This window comes from Ixodes scapularis, unplaced genomic scaffold, assembly GCF_016920785.2.
Source record: "Ixodes scapularis isolate PalLabHiFi unplaced genomic scaffold, ASM1692078v2 PGA_scaffold2__306_contigs__length_199485367, whole genome shotgun sequence".
Lineage (NCBI taxonomy): Eukaryota > Metazoa > Arthropoda > Arachnida > Ixodida > Ixodidae > Ixodes > Ixodes scapularis.
The window spans coordinates 131,469,209-131,482,402 of record NW_024609857.1 but is presented as its reverse complement, the minus strand read 5'-3'; the positions used below and the strand labels follow the sequence as shown (position 1 = coordinate 131,482,402).

The 13,194-nt window shown below is 46.1% G+C and overlaps 2 protein-coding genes across 2 annotated transcripts in view; both read right to left on the bottom strand.

The window, feature by feature from the left end:
• The window catches only part of LOC8036026, a 566,786-nt gene that overhangs the window by 236,281 nt on the left and 317,311 nt on the right, over positions 1–13,194 (bottom strand). The gene's annotated exons all lie outside the window — the stretch shown is intronic.
• LOC120840733 (NADH dehydrogenase (ubiquinone) complex I, assembly factor 6) overlaps positions 1–13,194 on the bottom strand; it is a 60,980-nt gene that overhangs the window by 22,107 nt on the left and 25,679 nt on the right. The window contains exons 6-7 of the mRNA XM_040211383.3: positions 7,439–7,572; positions 5,026–5,121 (exon numbers count right to left, since the gene is read on the bottom strand). Coding sequence (XP_040067317.2) covers positions 5,026–5,121; positions 7,439–7,572 — 230 coding nt within the window. The remainder of the gene's footprint in view (positions 1–5,025; positions 5,122–7,438; positions 7,573–13,194) is intronic.

The window sequence follows — 13,194 nt, the reverse complement described above, 5'->3', positions numbered from 1 at the left end:
AATTATTGATAGTGCAGGTACCGTTCGCCTCGTTAATATTTGAAGGGTTATCTTCGTCTTGGCGTATGGTATCTGTAATTCTAGTGGTTAGCTGAATACTGACATCATTTCTTTTGGTGAGGATGGAGGTAGTATGGGGTGTGGTACTTTGTCTCGCTCGAGTTTGCGTAACTTGATTGTTTCAAGCTCGTAGCGTTTTTTTTCTTTCAAATCCGTGTAAGGAGGTTGTTTCACGTGTCGAAAGTGGGTTGTTATATTGGATAACAGTGGTCATTGAGGTGTTACATTTTCTTACTTGTTTCTCACTATGACTGATTGTGATTTTGACCAGTTTAAGTGACGCCTTTAAAAGAACGGAATCCCCTTCCGATCGGTCGAATCAATTGAGGTTTGTGACAGCTTGCGGAAGAGAGAGTGACATGCCTTTAGGGGGACTCCTGCGTTCAGGTACACTTGCAGAGTTGTTTTGTGGAGTTCATGTCTAATTCGCTTGTCAGTTAATTTTCATAGTTTTAAGAAGGTGGTACTGTAGTTTGGTGGAAAGGAATTGGACTCACCAGAAACAAGTCAGTCTTCTTTTGGGTGAAGACCTTGCGAGACGGTCTTTCAAACGTTGTAGCGTTGTGTGGTGGGGGGTCATTAACGTCAAGGCCGGAGACTCTGCCACCGGTTGTGGAGTGTGGTGCTTTGTGACTCTGCACCGTGTCACAGAAACTTCCTGGACGGGAGAGTCGTCTTCTTGGAAGGGCGTCCTTGCGAGCGCTACCGCTCGATGAGGGCGGAGAGACGATTGTCGGGGGATTCATGGGTGGGGAGGCGGCGACGGGGATCTTTGATGACCATTCAGCTGCTGTGAGGTGTTTACCTTGTAGGAACAGGCCTTTCAAATTCTGGGCAACGAGTGCCACTCGGGAAAAGCTTGGATGAAGTCCGTCCGCAGCAAGAAATCAACGAGGCAGGGGCGCCGCAAACCCATGGTCGAGAAAGGCCACCTTGCCTGGCTCCCGGCAGTAGCCCTTGACCGTGTCGTTGAATTTTCGGGTCTCGTTGATAAACCAGTGTACGAAGCAGTCATTGGGCTGTCTCAGACGGCGGTTCGTGTACCGCAGCAGCACGAGGAATATGACAGAGCCAGGGAGCTCCGGACGAGCTTGCAAGGTGTCATTGACTAGACGGCGACACCGTCGAAGTGTCTCTTCGGAGCCTAACTTCTCCCACTCGCTTGTCCCGACGTGGAAGATGAGGGTCGTCATGGATCGTGGGATATTGGCCAGCTCCCTCTTGATATCGCAGGTTAAGGCCCCGCAGATGTTGATGAAAGCGAGGGTGGCTTCGTCATATGGATCGAAGTGGTGAAACAGGTGGCTTGTTTGGGAGTTTCCGATCACCGCAGAAGTTGGAAAGTTCTTGGGGTACTTCCGTGAGAGTTGCTCCACTGTGGGTGTGCGGGGGGCTGGTCTTGAAACAGCGGGTATGGTGGCATAAGAGACAAGAAGCCGAAGGCATATATATAATGAAGTGAAAAACTCCCTGTGAGAAACAACAAACAGCAGAAGTTTGATCAACAGTTTTGCCAAGAGACTCGGCTTCGTCAAGAGATGACTTACACGTGAGGACATATTGCTGCGGCGAAGAAGTTGAGAACTTGAAGAGAAAGACGTGACGACACAATAACCAAAAAAAGAATAAAACAATTGTAATAGCAAGGTAAGCATTGATACATAGCAAAAAAACATGACCTGAGCCCGCTCCTCCTGCTTGGCACCGAAATAGGAAGTGCGCTTGAATGCCAACACAATGGCTACAATAGGCTGTAAACGAACGACATCTTCTTGGCTGATGGCACCCAACGGGCCAATGCATCCCCGAGACAGTCGCCCCATCTTGCCTGGGGCACCACACGTGTCAAGGAAACCGAAAAAGCAAAACATTGCAAAAAAAACTATTTGCTCCCTCCTGTGACTGTCAAGAAAAAAAAGGACGAGAAGTAGGGGGGCTGCGGTACGTTCGTGAGATGTGTAATTAATGAAACGCGTACTAGGAAGCAGCACGGTTCCACAGAAGACAGCCTGCACAAGATAGGAGTCGTTATAGAATAATCACGTAGCCCAATTCCAGTCGAAAATACAGTACCACAACAAAAAGGTAGGGTAGGTTAATGCTCTAATTGATGCAAATGTTTCTAGCTTCTCATTTATTCCTTTTTCTATTGTGTTTAATCTGTATATGAGGTATTACTCCCGCTGTTCACACTCCCAATTTGACCTAAAGCCAGTTCTATTACAACTGTTTTTTTTTTTTTGTTTTTTTTTATGCATTTGTGTTGTCACATTTTTCTCTCCCAGTTCTCAACTTCTTTGTTGCAGCGATATGTCCTCACTTCTAAGTCATCTCCTGACGAAACGGAGTCTCTCGGCAAAACTTTTGAATAAACTTCTGCTGTTTGTTTTTTCTCTCCGCGAGTTTTTCACTTTGTTATTTATTTATTTATATATATATATATATAGAGAGAGAGAGAGAGGTAACGGGGAAAATGTATACAGATGCTTCCGAGAAATATATGGGTATGAAGGAAAGTGCACAGACGCAGCAGTTGAAGGATGGAAAAATATTTAAAAAAAGTGTATTTGATAATATGAGTGGGAAGAAAATAAAGCACAAGCACAAGCTCGGCCACTGATTCTAAGTAAGTATTCTTAATCTTAAATTTGGATTCACCAAACATGTATTACTTATGAACAACTCGCTGACGGAAGCTCTGTCAAATGGCCACAACATTTCAAGATCCGTCCTAAAGGTCATTCTTGACAAAAAATATTTTTATTCTTGGGTTAATATCAGTTAATACTGGTTACTGGTAAATAATTTACAATTACGGTTGTCATAAATTTCAAATAATGGTATTGTTACGGTTACTAAAAATATTTTGTTCTAAACAGTTTTTGGTTTTGGTTACAATTACGGTTTGAGTCCCTGCTTAAAACTGAAACCGATAGGAGGTGTTGCCATTATTGAGTATTGTGATATTGTCCCAGTGGCGTACTAGTGTCTTACCACATATACATATGAGTACTTTGCTGCGGTGAGTGACCCCTTTCCTCTACCATTTTTTTTGTTTGACCTAAATGAATGACAGAATGTCATTAGTATGATCTTTGTTAATTTTCATGTTTAGAAAATATGTGTCTGCTTCAAGTGAGTGTTACGAAGCATAAAGCAGAAGAATATTAAAAATATTTTTCTTTTAAGTGCATCTTCTGGGCAGAGTGTCGCAGGCCACCAGGACGATCTCGTAACTGCCATTATCTTTCCCGTGATGCGAAGTGTCTCAGGAGAGACGATCGTTTATAATATAAATATGAGAGAACAAAATGATAAAATAACTTTTTACCGTTTTCTGATTCAAAGAGTTCTTTGTACAAATATTAGCAAATGGCTCATAAGGTACCATCAAGATGCTTTTATATTTTTTTTCATTCACGCTTGTCTTTATGATGTAAAATTTATGCGCTAATCGAAAATATCCATAACATACACTGTAGGATGTTTCCAGCATTCCATTTGCAGCCATAACAGCGTAGCAGCTATTTTTTGCTTTTGTTCAATGTCCATGTTCTACTTGATGAGTAGGGTGCTTCAAAATGTGGAAAGTTGGTACTTGTGAAAAGCACACCATAGTACTTGAGCTGGCTCGGGGCTCGGCCGAGTACCTTGCCATCGAGAAGTTAGAAGGCAAAAACACGTCCCCGCAAAAGCGCTCCGCACGCGAGCCGTGACGCGCATGCGCGGGCCTCGAAAGTATGTCAGTGCGCTCTGGTCTACGCTGAACCGCGCCGCACTAGAAACACCACCAAGTGAGCGACTTCTCATCAACGCGCGCCGTGACGTCGTTGACAACGAACGTCAGTTTGCGTCAGTGCGCATTGTGTTTGTCGACATTGGAGCATAAACAGCCTTTTAAAGCATTTTCTTAAGTCGTCTGACCATTAACATGAAAATGAATGAGGCAGCACCAAATTTTTAACCAATCTACAGGGTGTATCAAAAAGTGCCAGGCTCTTTAGATCGACCGCAAAATTCGGTTTCTTAACCTATCACGCTACGACTTTGTGCAGCGTTGCCCACAGATGGTGCACTTCTTTTGTAAAATTTGCGAAGAGCGAACTTACCTGAGGAAAAAGTAAAGAAAGGAAAAGGCTTAGCTCCTATGGAAATGCGGCAAAGCCACCAGTCTTCAAACAATACGGCGCCGCTTCACACGGGAGACGAGAGGGCGCAAGCGATCGCGATGCCAACTGCGCCAACGAACGAGCATACGGCGCCGAGAGCCGGTGTCTTTAACAGACGCCTTTTCAACTCAAAAGCGGCACGAGCTTTTCTGATATCAGTTACCAATGCATTATTTTATCATCCTTACTGACAAAACATATTGAATGGACACATAATCAATTAGAAAAATGGTTCGTCGGGATATTTTAACTGTTTTTTTCGGGGTACCGATGTCGTCTGCTTTGCAGTTCCTTGTTGTTACCGCACCTGTTTTTGTTTCTGCGACTGTCGCCGTCTGCAGAACGCGCTCCGCTTTTGAGTCGAAAACATTGTCCGCTAGAGACGCCGGCTCTCGGCACCGTATGCTCGTTCGTTGGCATCGCGACCGCTTGTGCCATCTCTTGTCCCCGTGCACAACGGCGTCGTATTGTTTGAAAACCTTTGGCTTCGCCGCATTTCCATAGGAGCTAAGCCTTTTGCTTTCTTTACTTTTTCCTCACGTAAGCTCGCTCGTTGCAAATGTTAAAAAAAACATGAACCATCTGTGGGCAACGCTGCACAAAGTCGTAGCACGATAGGTTAAAAAACCGAATTTTGCGCTCGATTTAAAAAGCCTAGCCACTCCTTGATACACCCAGTAGTACTAAGCTGGAATCACCATTCAGTCGCTTGTAAACTAGCACTATTTTGTACTGGCTATTTCTTAGAGCCTGTTATTTGTTTCTCTAACTTCCGCGTGCGAAAGATCGGGCTTACCTTTTCCAAGTGTTGATGCGCAGCACAGGCCAGCTCGTATATCACTTCCCTTGTGTCCGCTTTCCCCCTGGCGAGCGATTCTTGAGAAACTTTGTGCTGAAAAGGAAAGGTTACCTGGTTAAAAGACGACTTAGCCCATGACCAAAAGACTTCGGCAGAAGTATGCAATATTGATTCGTCTTGTGTTCCAAGTGGCAGGGCTCAAGATAATCTCACTCACAAATTGCTGGACTTTAGACAAGCAAACAAAAAGTCAGTGGCGAGCTAGTTTCTCTTTTATTTTTGTGGTAGTTTTGAATAGACTACTTCCATAAAGCCCTGCATGCAACACGGCGCGCGTTGCACTCTGGGAACTAGTTGGCCAGGGAGGAAGGTGGCACGGTTTCGGTTTCGATCGACACGTCGACAAGAGATTGTTTTCTGGTGCCGAGAGCGTCATTTGCGGTCTCTAAACTAACCTAAATGGCCAGACCTCGAAGCTTTAGCACAAGCCTGAGACGTATAGCTTGTCTTAACACATGCTTGTTGTATTTTTGTACTTGAGCCTTCCTGTTAGCGTTCCAACCGAGGTATGTGGACGAGCCAGAGCTGGGAATCTTGACGCTGCGAATTCGGGGATCTTGCTTGTGTACGAATCAACAAGCTGTAGCAACCAATAAGTATGCATACATCGAGCTCGCGCCTTTACATTAGTGTTGTTGATCAGGAAGTTTGTTTGTTTCGTGCGTCTATAGACAAAATATTACTTTTTACAATTACTGTTTTTCTTAATATGCCTGAGTATGCGAGGTAAAACTCGGAGGCGCCATTGAAAAGCTCAAATTCAACACACTTCTTATCTCTTATCTGTACTGACCCGCAGCACTGCACGAAGTGAAGTCCCCTCCCGCTTGCATTTCACTAATATTCAACATCGCGTATTCGCATAAAGTTGTCCTGCAATCATATAGGCGAATTCGCACATACAGACCGTTTTAAGAAAGCAAAAGTCGAGCACTTGTGTGAAGAATGTCGCACCGTTCGCCGGACGGGCATGAACCCCTATATGCGCACCGCATAGGGGTTCATGCCCGTCCGGCGTATACGGTGCGACGTTCTTTACACAAGTGCTCCAACGAATTCAAAGCGCGTTTGACGGTTGCTAATGGCCATAATATTTGTTATGTGTTTGTTTTCTTCCTGCCTGAGTATGCCGAGATAATTTCAGACACACCGTTCAGGCACAGATCTTGGGCGTCAGTAAAAACTCGTCCAAAAAGGCTTAGCGAGGAGCAGGGGACGCTTGTTAGGGCCTCCGTCGTAGCTAGCCGGTCTCAGCGTTTGCGAAAAGTTAATCTTCTATCAGCATAAAATTTGAGTTGGAGATATATGATGACACGAGGAAGACATCATTGTAACTTTTGTGCAGTAGTGAGGTCGAATCAAGTTGCGTTTCTTTAACAGTTTGTGCGTAAACGCTGGGCTCACCTTTGATACCCTGTGAGGATGCGGCTTGCTTTTCACCCAATGAAGTAACAAGAAACGGAATTTTGGCGAACAAAATACGTGTAAGGCTCCAGATGAACAAATTTCAGTTCTAGCTCACTGGTACTAAACGGGATTATTAAAATTGAGCTCAAACATGCCCTCGTGGGGTGAGGTGACTAAGCCACGGCTTTCTGCGTTCGCATACGCACGCACAATATCCGGTGTTTCGGGAACCAAGGAAAGTGCCCCGGTCTTCAGTGTGTATCACTCGAGAATGAGTGTATTGTACGTTTGTCAAAAGTCAGATAATCGAAAACGCAAGCAGCATGTTTGGTCGCGGCGTGAAAGCATGAAATGAAGCTGCTCAGTCGAAACCGAAACTGAGTGGCCAACTAGTTCCCAGAGTGCACCGCGTGGTATTTCGCCGCGATGGGGCGCGTCGGTTTTGGAAGAAGTCCATTCTTAGTTTCTCAAATGTTGAGCCTTGACTCAGAAGCATCTTTATTTACAGCGTAAAAAAAAGACGCTCGAATACAATGAAAATTATGCTGATGAACCCGGACATCTTGGGCTCGACCCACACCCCTGGCCGTTTCGATCAGGATGAGCATAGTAACGACGTTCGGTCGTGTATCGCTTCTGTGCGATGCACATTAAAAGCCCCAGGCTAGCAGGTGCACTGCACCGACTAAACTTCTCATCAAGAGCATAAATTGGCATCGTCGTACCTCGAAGACAGACCGACCTTGCATTGTCTAAATATGAACGTCAAGTTTGGCTCGGTGTTAAAAATTAAATGTTCATGAGCGACCCAGGCCCACACAACCTTCCACTTTCATTTGCCTTGTCCCAAGCCACTTCCGATTCTCTCCCTCTTTCCTGAAAATCTGCAAACCTTCCGAGAAAGAGGGCGCGCAATAATGTCGGGCACTCGAACGCCACTCACCTTGGCCAAAAGTTGGAGGGGGACGTAGACGCGACCCCTCGAAGCATTGACGGGCACTCCTCGAATGAGGTTGGTCAACCCTTGCAGCTTGCCCACGTGGCTAGCAACGTGGTCGCAGTTCAGGTCCTGCACTCCTGGAACACGCAGAGGCAGTGTTCCAACATTTACCCCATCTCACTCCACCAGAGTAAAGGTTTTGTATTTTGGCGTTCGAAAACCTACTCGCATTCGTTGTTGCCCTATCAAAAGCATGAGACAAGACACTGGCGCCACGGTGTGGCTCGTAGCAGAAGCATCTTGCATCGACCACAACCGGATTGGCGAAGGCACTCTACGAAGCGGTCAACCTTAGTTTCTAGTGATACTACGTATACAATAGCTTCAGGGCCACAGGACTCAAAAATTGAGAACACAGGTCTCCTCCGTACATCACGAAAACTGCCACAATCATTTTCATCCCAGCACGGCTATTCAATCTGCCAGAGAGGAAAGAGCTATCCGATAGTAAGGAGAGCAGAAAATACTTTCCCTATAGATTTCATAAATAGCCAGCACAGGCGAGTGTTGTCCCGTAGTGATTTCCAGACCGTTGAAAGCACAAGCGTTTTGTGATGGCAAGTTTCGTCGCAGACAAACGAAAGACACGGCGGCACGTTGCTTTTGTTACCGCTTAAACTGCGGAGGACACGATCGAACCCGAGCTCCGAGCAACTCCTGCGGGTCGATTGTCACGAAAGCCAGAGCAGAGAACTCCGGACGCGGGTTGGTTTTTTGACTGTCAAGGTGGCAAGCCTTTACTCCGGGGCGAGATTGAGAAACACAACTGCCGGAAGGCGCGGAGGAGATTAAGACGCCACGGCGCATTAGAAGGGGTCGGAGCGGGCAGCAATTCGTTATGCGACGAAACGCGGGCAATGTGTTCGGTAACGCAGCCAACCAGCTACCAAGACGGAGTGGCACGCCCTCTTTAGGTGCCGCACGCTCCCAATGCAGAGCACAAGTTTGTCTGCTTCTTGCATACGGGTTGCAATAAAGCCAGAACGCCGACCACTTATTGGTCATTGTGGGTAGACTTCAAAGCATCTAGCATTTAGGTCTACCCACTATCCTTTTAGTCGAAGCCAATCGGAGCTTAGCGCCGTTCTGACGTCACCGCAACTCCTGCGCAAGAAGCAGACAGCTTGCTCTAAGCAGAGCGAGGGTTCTCAAACTTATCTCGAGAAACCCCTACCTGCTTTGAATGGCAGCCAAGGAATCCCCGATCTCGGCATTAATCCAATAAAGGAGTGAGTGATTCCACGGGAGATGGAACCAGCAGGTCCACTCTACATTTTTTTTTTCTGGTTTTTGTATATGTGATGTGCACTCAAATAAATCGCACGAAACGAAACTTTTTGTCTCAAAAACCGCGTTTTCACTACGATAAAATTTTTTTTTAAAGATTGCACGATGACTTTGCTCGCACCACAGACTGCATTAGGTGCCAACTTTGCGGTCCTGTGGAAGGCAGGCTAAGAATGGTACGCCAAAAATGTTTCCTGTATCATGTAACACACCAAAGTTTAAGTCAACTGCATGCAAATATTGTGTGTTTATGAATTAAAAAAATATATAAAAAATTCTTAACTTTAGAACAGGAGCAACAAACACACTAACTTTCAGGCCTTCTACCTCAATCTGTAATCATTAACGAGTTCAAAAAGCTACACACAATATAGGCCAGGGCATCTAAATTATTCGTCAAAAATATGAGCTTCCCAATAAAAATATAAACATAACAAAAAATTATTTTGAAACAACACATTTAAAAAAAAAATATTTATATTGACAAAACAAAATTTTAAAAAATCCGGTCTCGATTTCATTAAAACTTTGGGGTACAACTCTCCTTAGGCCAGGCAAAAACAAGTGCAAAAACATGTTGCATCATTTGCTTGGTACAAAAATTGTAACCAATCAAAGTGGCGGTTGCAAAGCGTCTTGACTCCGGCGTTTTTCGTTTCTCCCCGCTGCTATCTTTCTTTATTTCTTTTTTTTTTTTTAATTCAACTTTTTTTTTTGTTACAAATAAAAAAACTTATGTGTTGTAGCTTACTGTCAGGGAAGATATCTTTCCAGATTTTCTTTTGCGTGTGGCTGTCTACAGGCACTCATAAAAATTTACGCTCAAGCATGCAAGGTTATGGTGGAGAACCAGCATATTACACTTCTGTGTTCGCATCAGTTTTGTAGCTGCCCCGGGCACCTGTGAAGAACATACAAACATGAAACGATGATTCCTGTTTCGGCGCGCGCCGTAAGCGAAATACGAGCTCCTACTCGGTGAACCACTGCAGTGTGTGTTTGGAAAAAAGGTCGGGGGGAGAGGAGGTTGGGAAAGGCAGAACTTCTTGAACTTGATCGCGCTTGGACTTCGCATGTCTCGTTTATGAGAAGTGTAGATAATAAAAGAACGACGCTTCGGGTACAAGGGTACGAGACGCTTATGTTACGGCGGAGCCAAGGAGGAGGTTTACGCTTGCCGCGCGGTATATGTGGTTCGCGGTCGCTCTCGCTGTCAGGAGCTGGCAAGATATTTGAGGTCGTGTTTACCGCTGGGCAAACATACACATCCTCCTTGGCTCCGCCATAACATAAGCACACCATACTCCTGTACCTGAGGCCCCGCCCCTTTATTCTCTACAGTTTTAATAAACAAGACTCGAGCAGTCTTCAGCCTGACTCCGGCACGAACGTTGATGAGCTTCCTTCTTTGCGTCTAAAAACGTAACAGCTACCTAAAGATGACGGCTCGTCAATGCTTTCCCTTGAAGGAAACTTTGAGCGCATCAAGGTGGATTACTGTGACAGTTCATCTAGACTCTTTTAGAATGCGCGGTGACAGAATTGATGTCACCGCGGCAGTGATATCATCTGGACAGCTGTGTGTTTGTGTGTGTGTGCCCAGGAAAGGCACAGAGGCGGAGCTTCACTTCCCATGAACTTTGACTGTGCCAGGTTCATAGCCACCAGCGCTGGTCGTCAGCGGGGGAACTCCTCGGTCGCAACAGCATTGCGAAACCTTCGGGTTTCAGTCAGCTTGGCTGCGCAGACGAAGCAACGGGAGAAGCGACAGACGTCGCCGTTGTGCACGCAATGTACGCAGCTCATAGCTCACTCAGAGTTTTTTCGCGTCGATTACCTCAGCGTTCACAAATACAAGATACAATCCAAGAGAAATTTTTGCAGTGTCAGGCTCCTAGATGTTGAATCACTGCAGAAGCTGCTACCAAGATGCAGTAATTTGCAAGATACAGACCAGGTCTGCCAGCACTGCTTTCGGCTCCTGAAGGCGCTCCTATTTGCCGGCACACCTGAAGAAACAAATGAGACACTTCCTCGGGAAGAAGAGCTAATATCCTCATCTGCCGGCACACCTGAAGAAACCGACGAGAAATTTCTTCAGGAAGAAGCAGCAGTCAGTGACCTCCCCAGGTACGTCAAACTTTCCAAAGTTTCTCCGTTGAAGCCAGCATCTTCCATTTGGAAATGGCTCAGAAAATGTTATGGAGACAGAAAACAGGCAGAGATTGAAAAGGAAGTGTTGACAAAAATATGCTCAAGTTTAAGTAACACCTATGGAAGCAGCAGTACCCCTGGAAAGACAGAGGAGGAATGTGGCATATGCACTGGTTGGCTAAGGAATTTTAAACAAGCTTATGAGGCTTCAACATCCTACCAAGAGCGTCTTTGTCTCTTAACCTTACTTCCACCTGAACCGCCTAGGAAACTACTTCAGGAGGTAGTTCTAGCTGTCACAAAATACATGCAAGGGAAGTCTCAAAATTGGCGCGAGAAAAATGGGGTGTGGCCAGTTTTGGATTCCTACACGAGGTCAAGATCGAGCCCGTCAGATATGCAGGTTGCACTGGACTACTTCACAAAAGATGAACTGGAATGCTCGCGGCAGAGCCCGAACAAAAAAGACGTGTCTGTTATCATTGACGGCAAAAGAGAGTATGTCTCAAAGAGATTTATGACACGTTCAGTACAGGAAACATTTTGAATATTCCACGAAGCTCACCCTTGCAGTTCAATTGGTCTGTTAAAGTTGTACACCTCGCACCCAAAATGGGTACTGCACGCCCCCTCTGCAAGAAGTCTGCGTCTGCACCTATTGCGCCAATGCCAACATGTGTGTTTCCGCGCTCGAAAACACAACAGATAGCGAGAAACCAATAGAAAGCTTGAAAGCGCTTTGCCTTTGCAGCTCGCCGCCCACAAAATGTTCCTTGTGTCAGTGTGAGCGCTGCCCAATGGGTGACAGCCTTACCGGGGATAGTTTGGGAGTGACTGACGAAGATGAGCTCACATTTTCTTTGTGGGAACGCGGCAACTTAATCAAAAAGACAGTCTCCCCAACCAGCTTTGTAAAAGAGCTCGGCAAATGGGTGACCAAATGGATTTTTCACGATTATGTATGTCGCACTCAAGCCGCGGCTATCCATGAGTCGAAGGAATGTGAACAGAGAACAAGCATTGCTCTGCATTTTGATTTTGCAGAAATTTGGACAGTTCTCCTCCCGAATGAAACACAGTCCTACCATTGGCACAAAAAGCAAGTTTCTATCTGTACCTTCGTCGTCACGACAAGAAAGTCAACTAAGAGCTCTGTCGTTATTAGCGATGACTTGCATCACGATTCAGCGCATGCCTTATATGCCATAGGAAAGGTGCACGAGCTCTTGGAGGAAACATCGCCCGTCTACACGCATGCAACCTACGTTTGCGATGGTGCTGCGAGCCCTTTTAAGAACAGGTCTCAGTTGTATGAGCTGTGCCGTGCCAACTGCAGAGAACAGCCAATGGCTGTTCTCTGCCACAGGGCATGGGAAGAACCAGGCACGTAGCCAGGGGGGGGCAAATGGGGCCCGAACCCCCCCCCCCTCCCCCCCCCCCTCTTTCCCTCCCTCCCTCTCTGTCTTCCTCCCCCCCCCCCCCCCCCCAAAATCTTTCATTTTGCTGGCACCTCCTTTCCCCCCCTCCCCTTCATACAGCATTTTGTCATCGGCGGGCCCCCACCGAAACAGAATCCTGGCTACGTGCCAGGGAAGAACGCTTGTGACGGTTGTGGGTGGGGTCATCAAGCCTCACGCTTCTCTGCACAGCTTGAGGTCAGGAAACATCAATCTCATCCAGTCTGCACCTGAAGTGATTGCTCAGCTGACAGACATGCTGAAGAACATGTCACTGGTTCATGCGCCTGTTGCAGCCGTCGAGCAGTTTCGTAGACAGAAGACGGACGAGTGGAAAACTCTGCCACGTGTACTAGGCATACAATCGTGGCATGTGTAGATCTGCACACAAGATGAGCAGTGCGGTCATGTCCTCTTGGTGGCGGGAACTGCTGCAACCGAGCTCACTGACACTGAACCTTTTTAAATCTGATTATAGCAAATGTGCCATCTTAACATTGGTTTGAACTCGCAAGGCAGCCAGGAAGGCCAACAACAATTTAATTTTATGTGGGCCCATTCTAAGCGACAGAAGCATCGCTAACTTTTGTAGTGTTTCATGTAAATACATACTATCGACTGAACCTCTTGTATGAAGCGGTAAAAAAAGTGAACTTTTTCAAAGAGTGCAAAGACAGACCAGCGGCGGAGAGAAGCGAAAGCGTTGAAGTCAAGACATTTCACCACCGCCACTTTGACCGGTTAGAACTTTTGTACCAAGCAAATGGTGCAATGTTTTTTTGCCTGGCCTAAGGAGAGTTG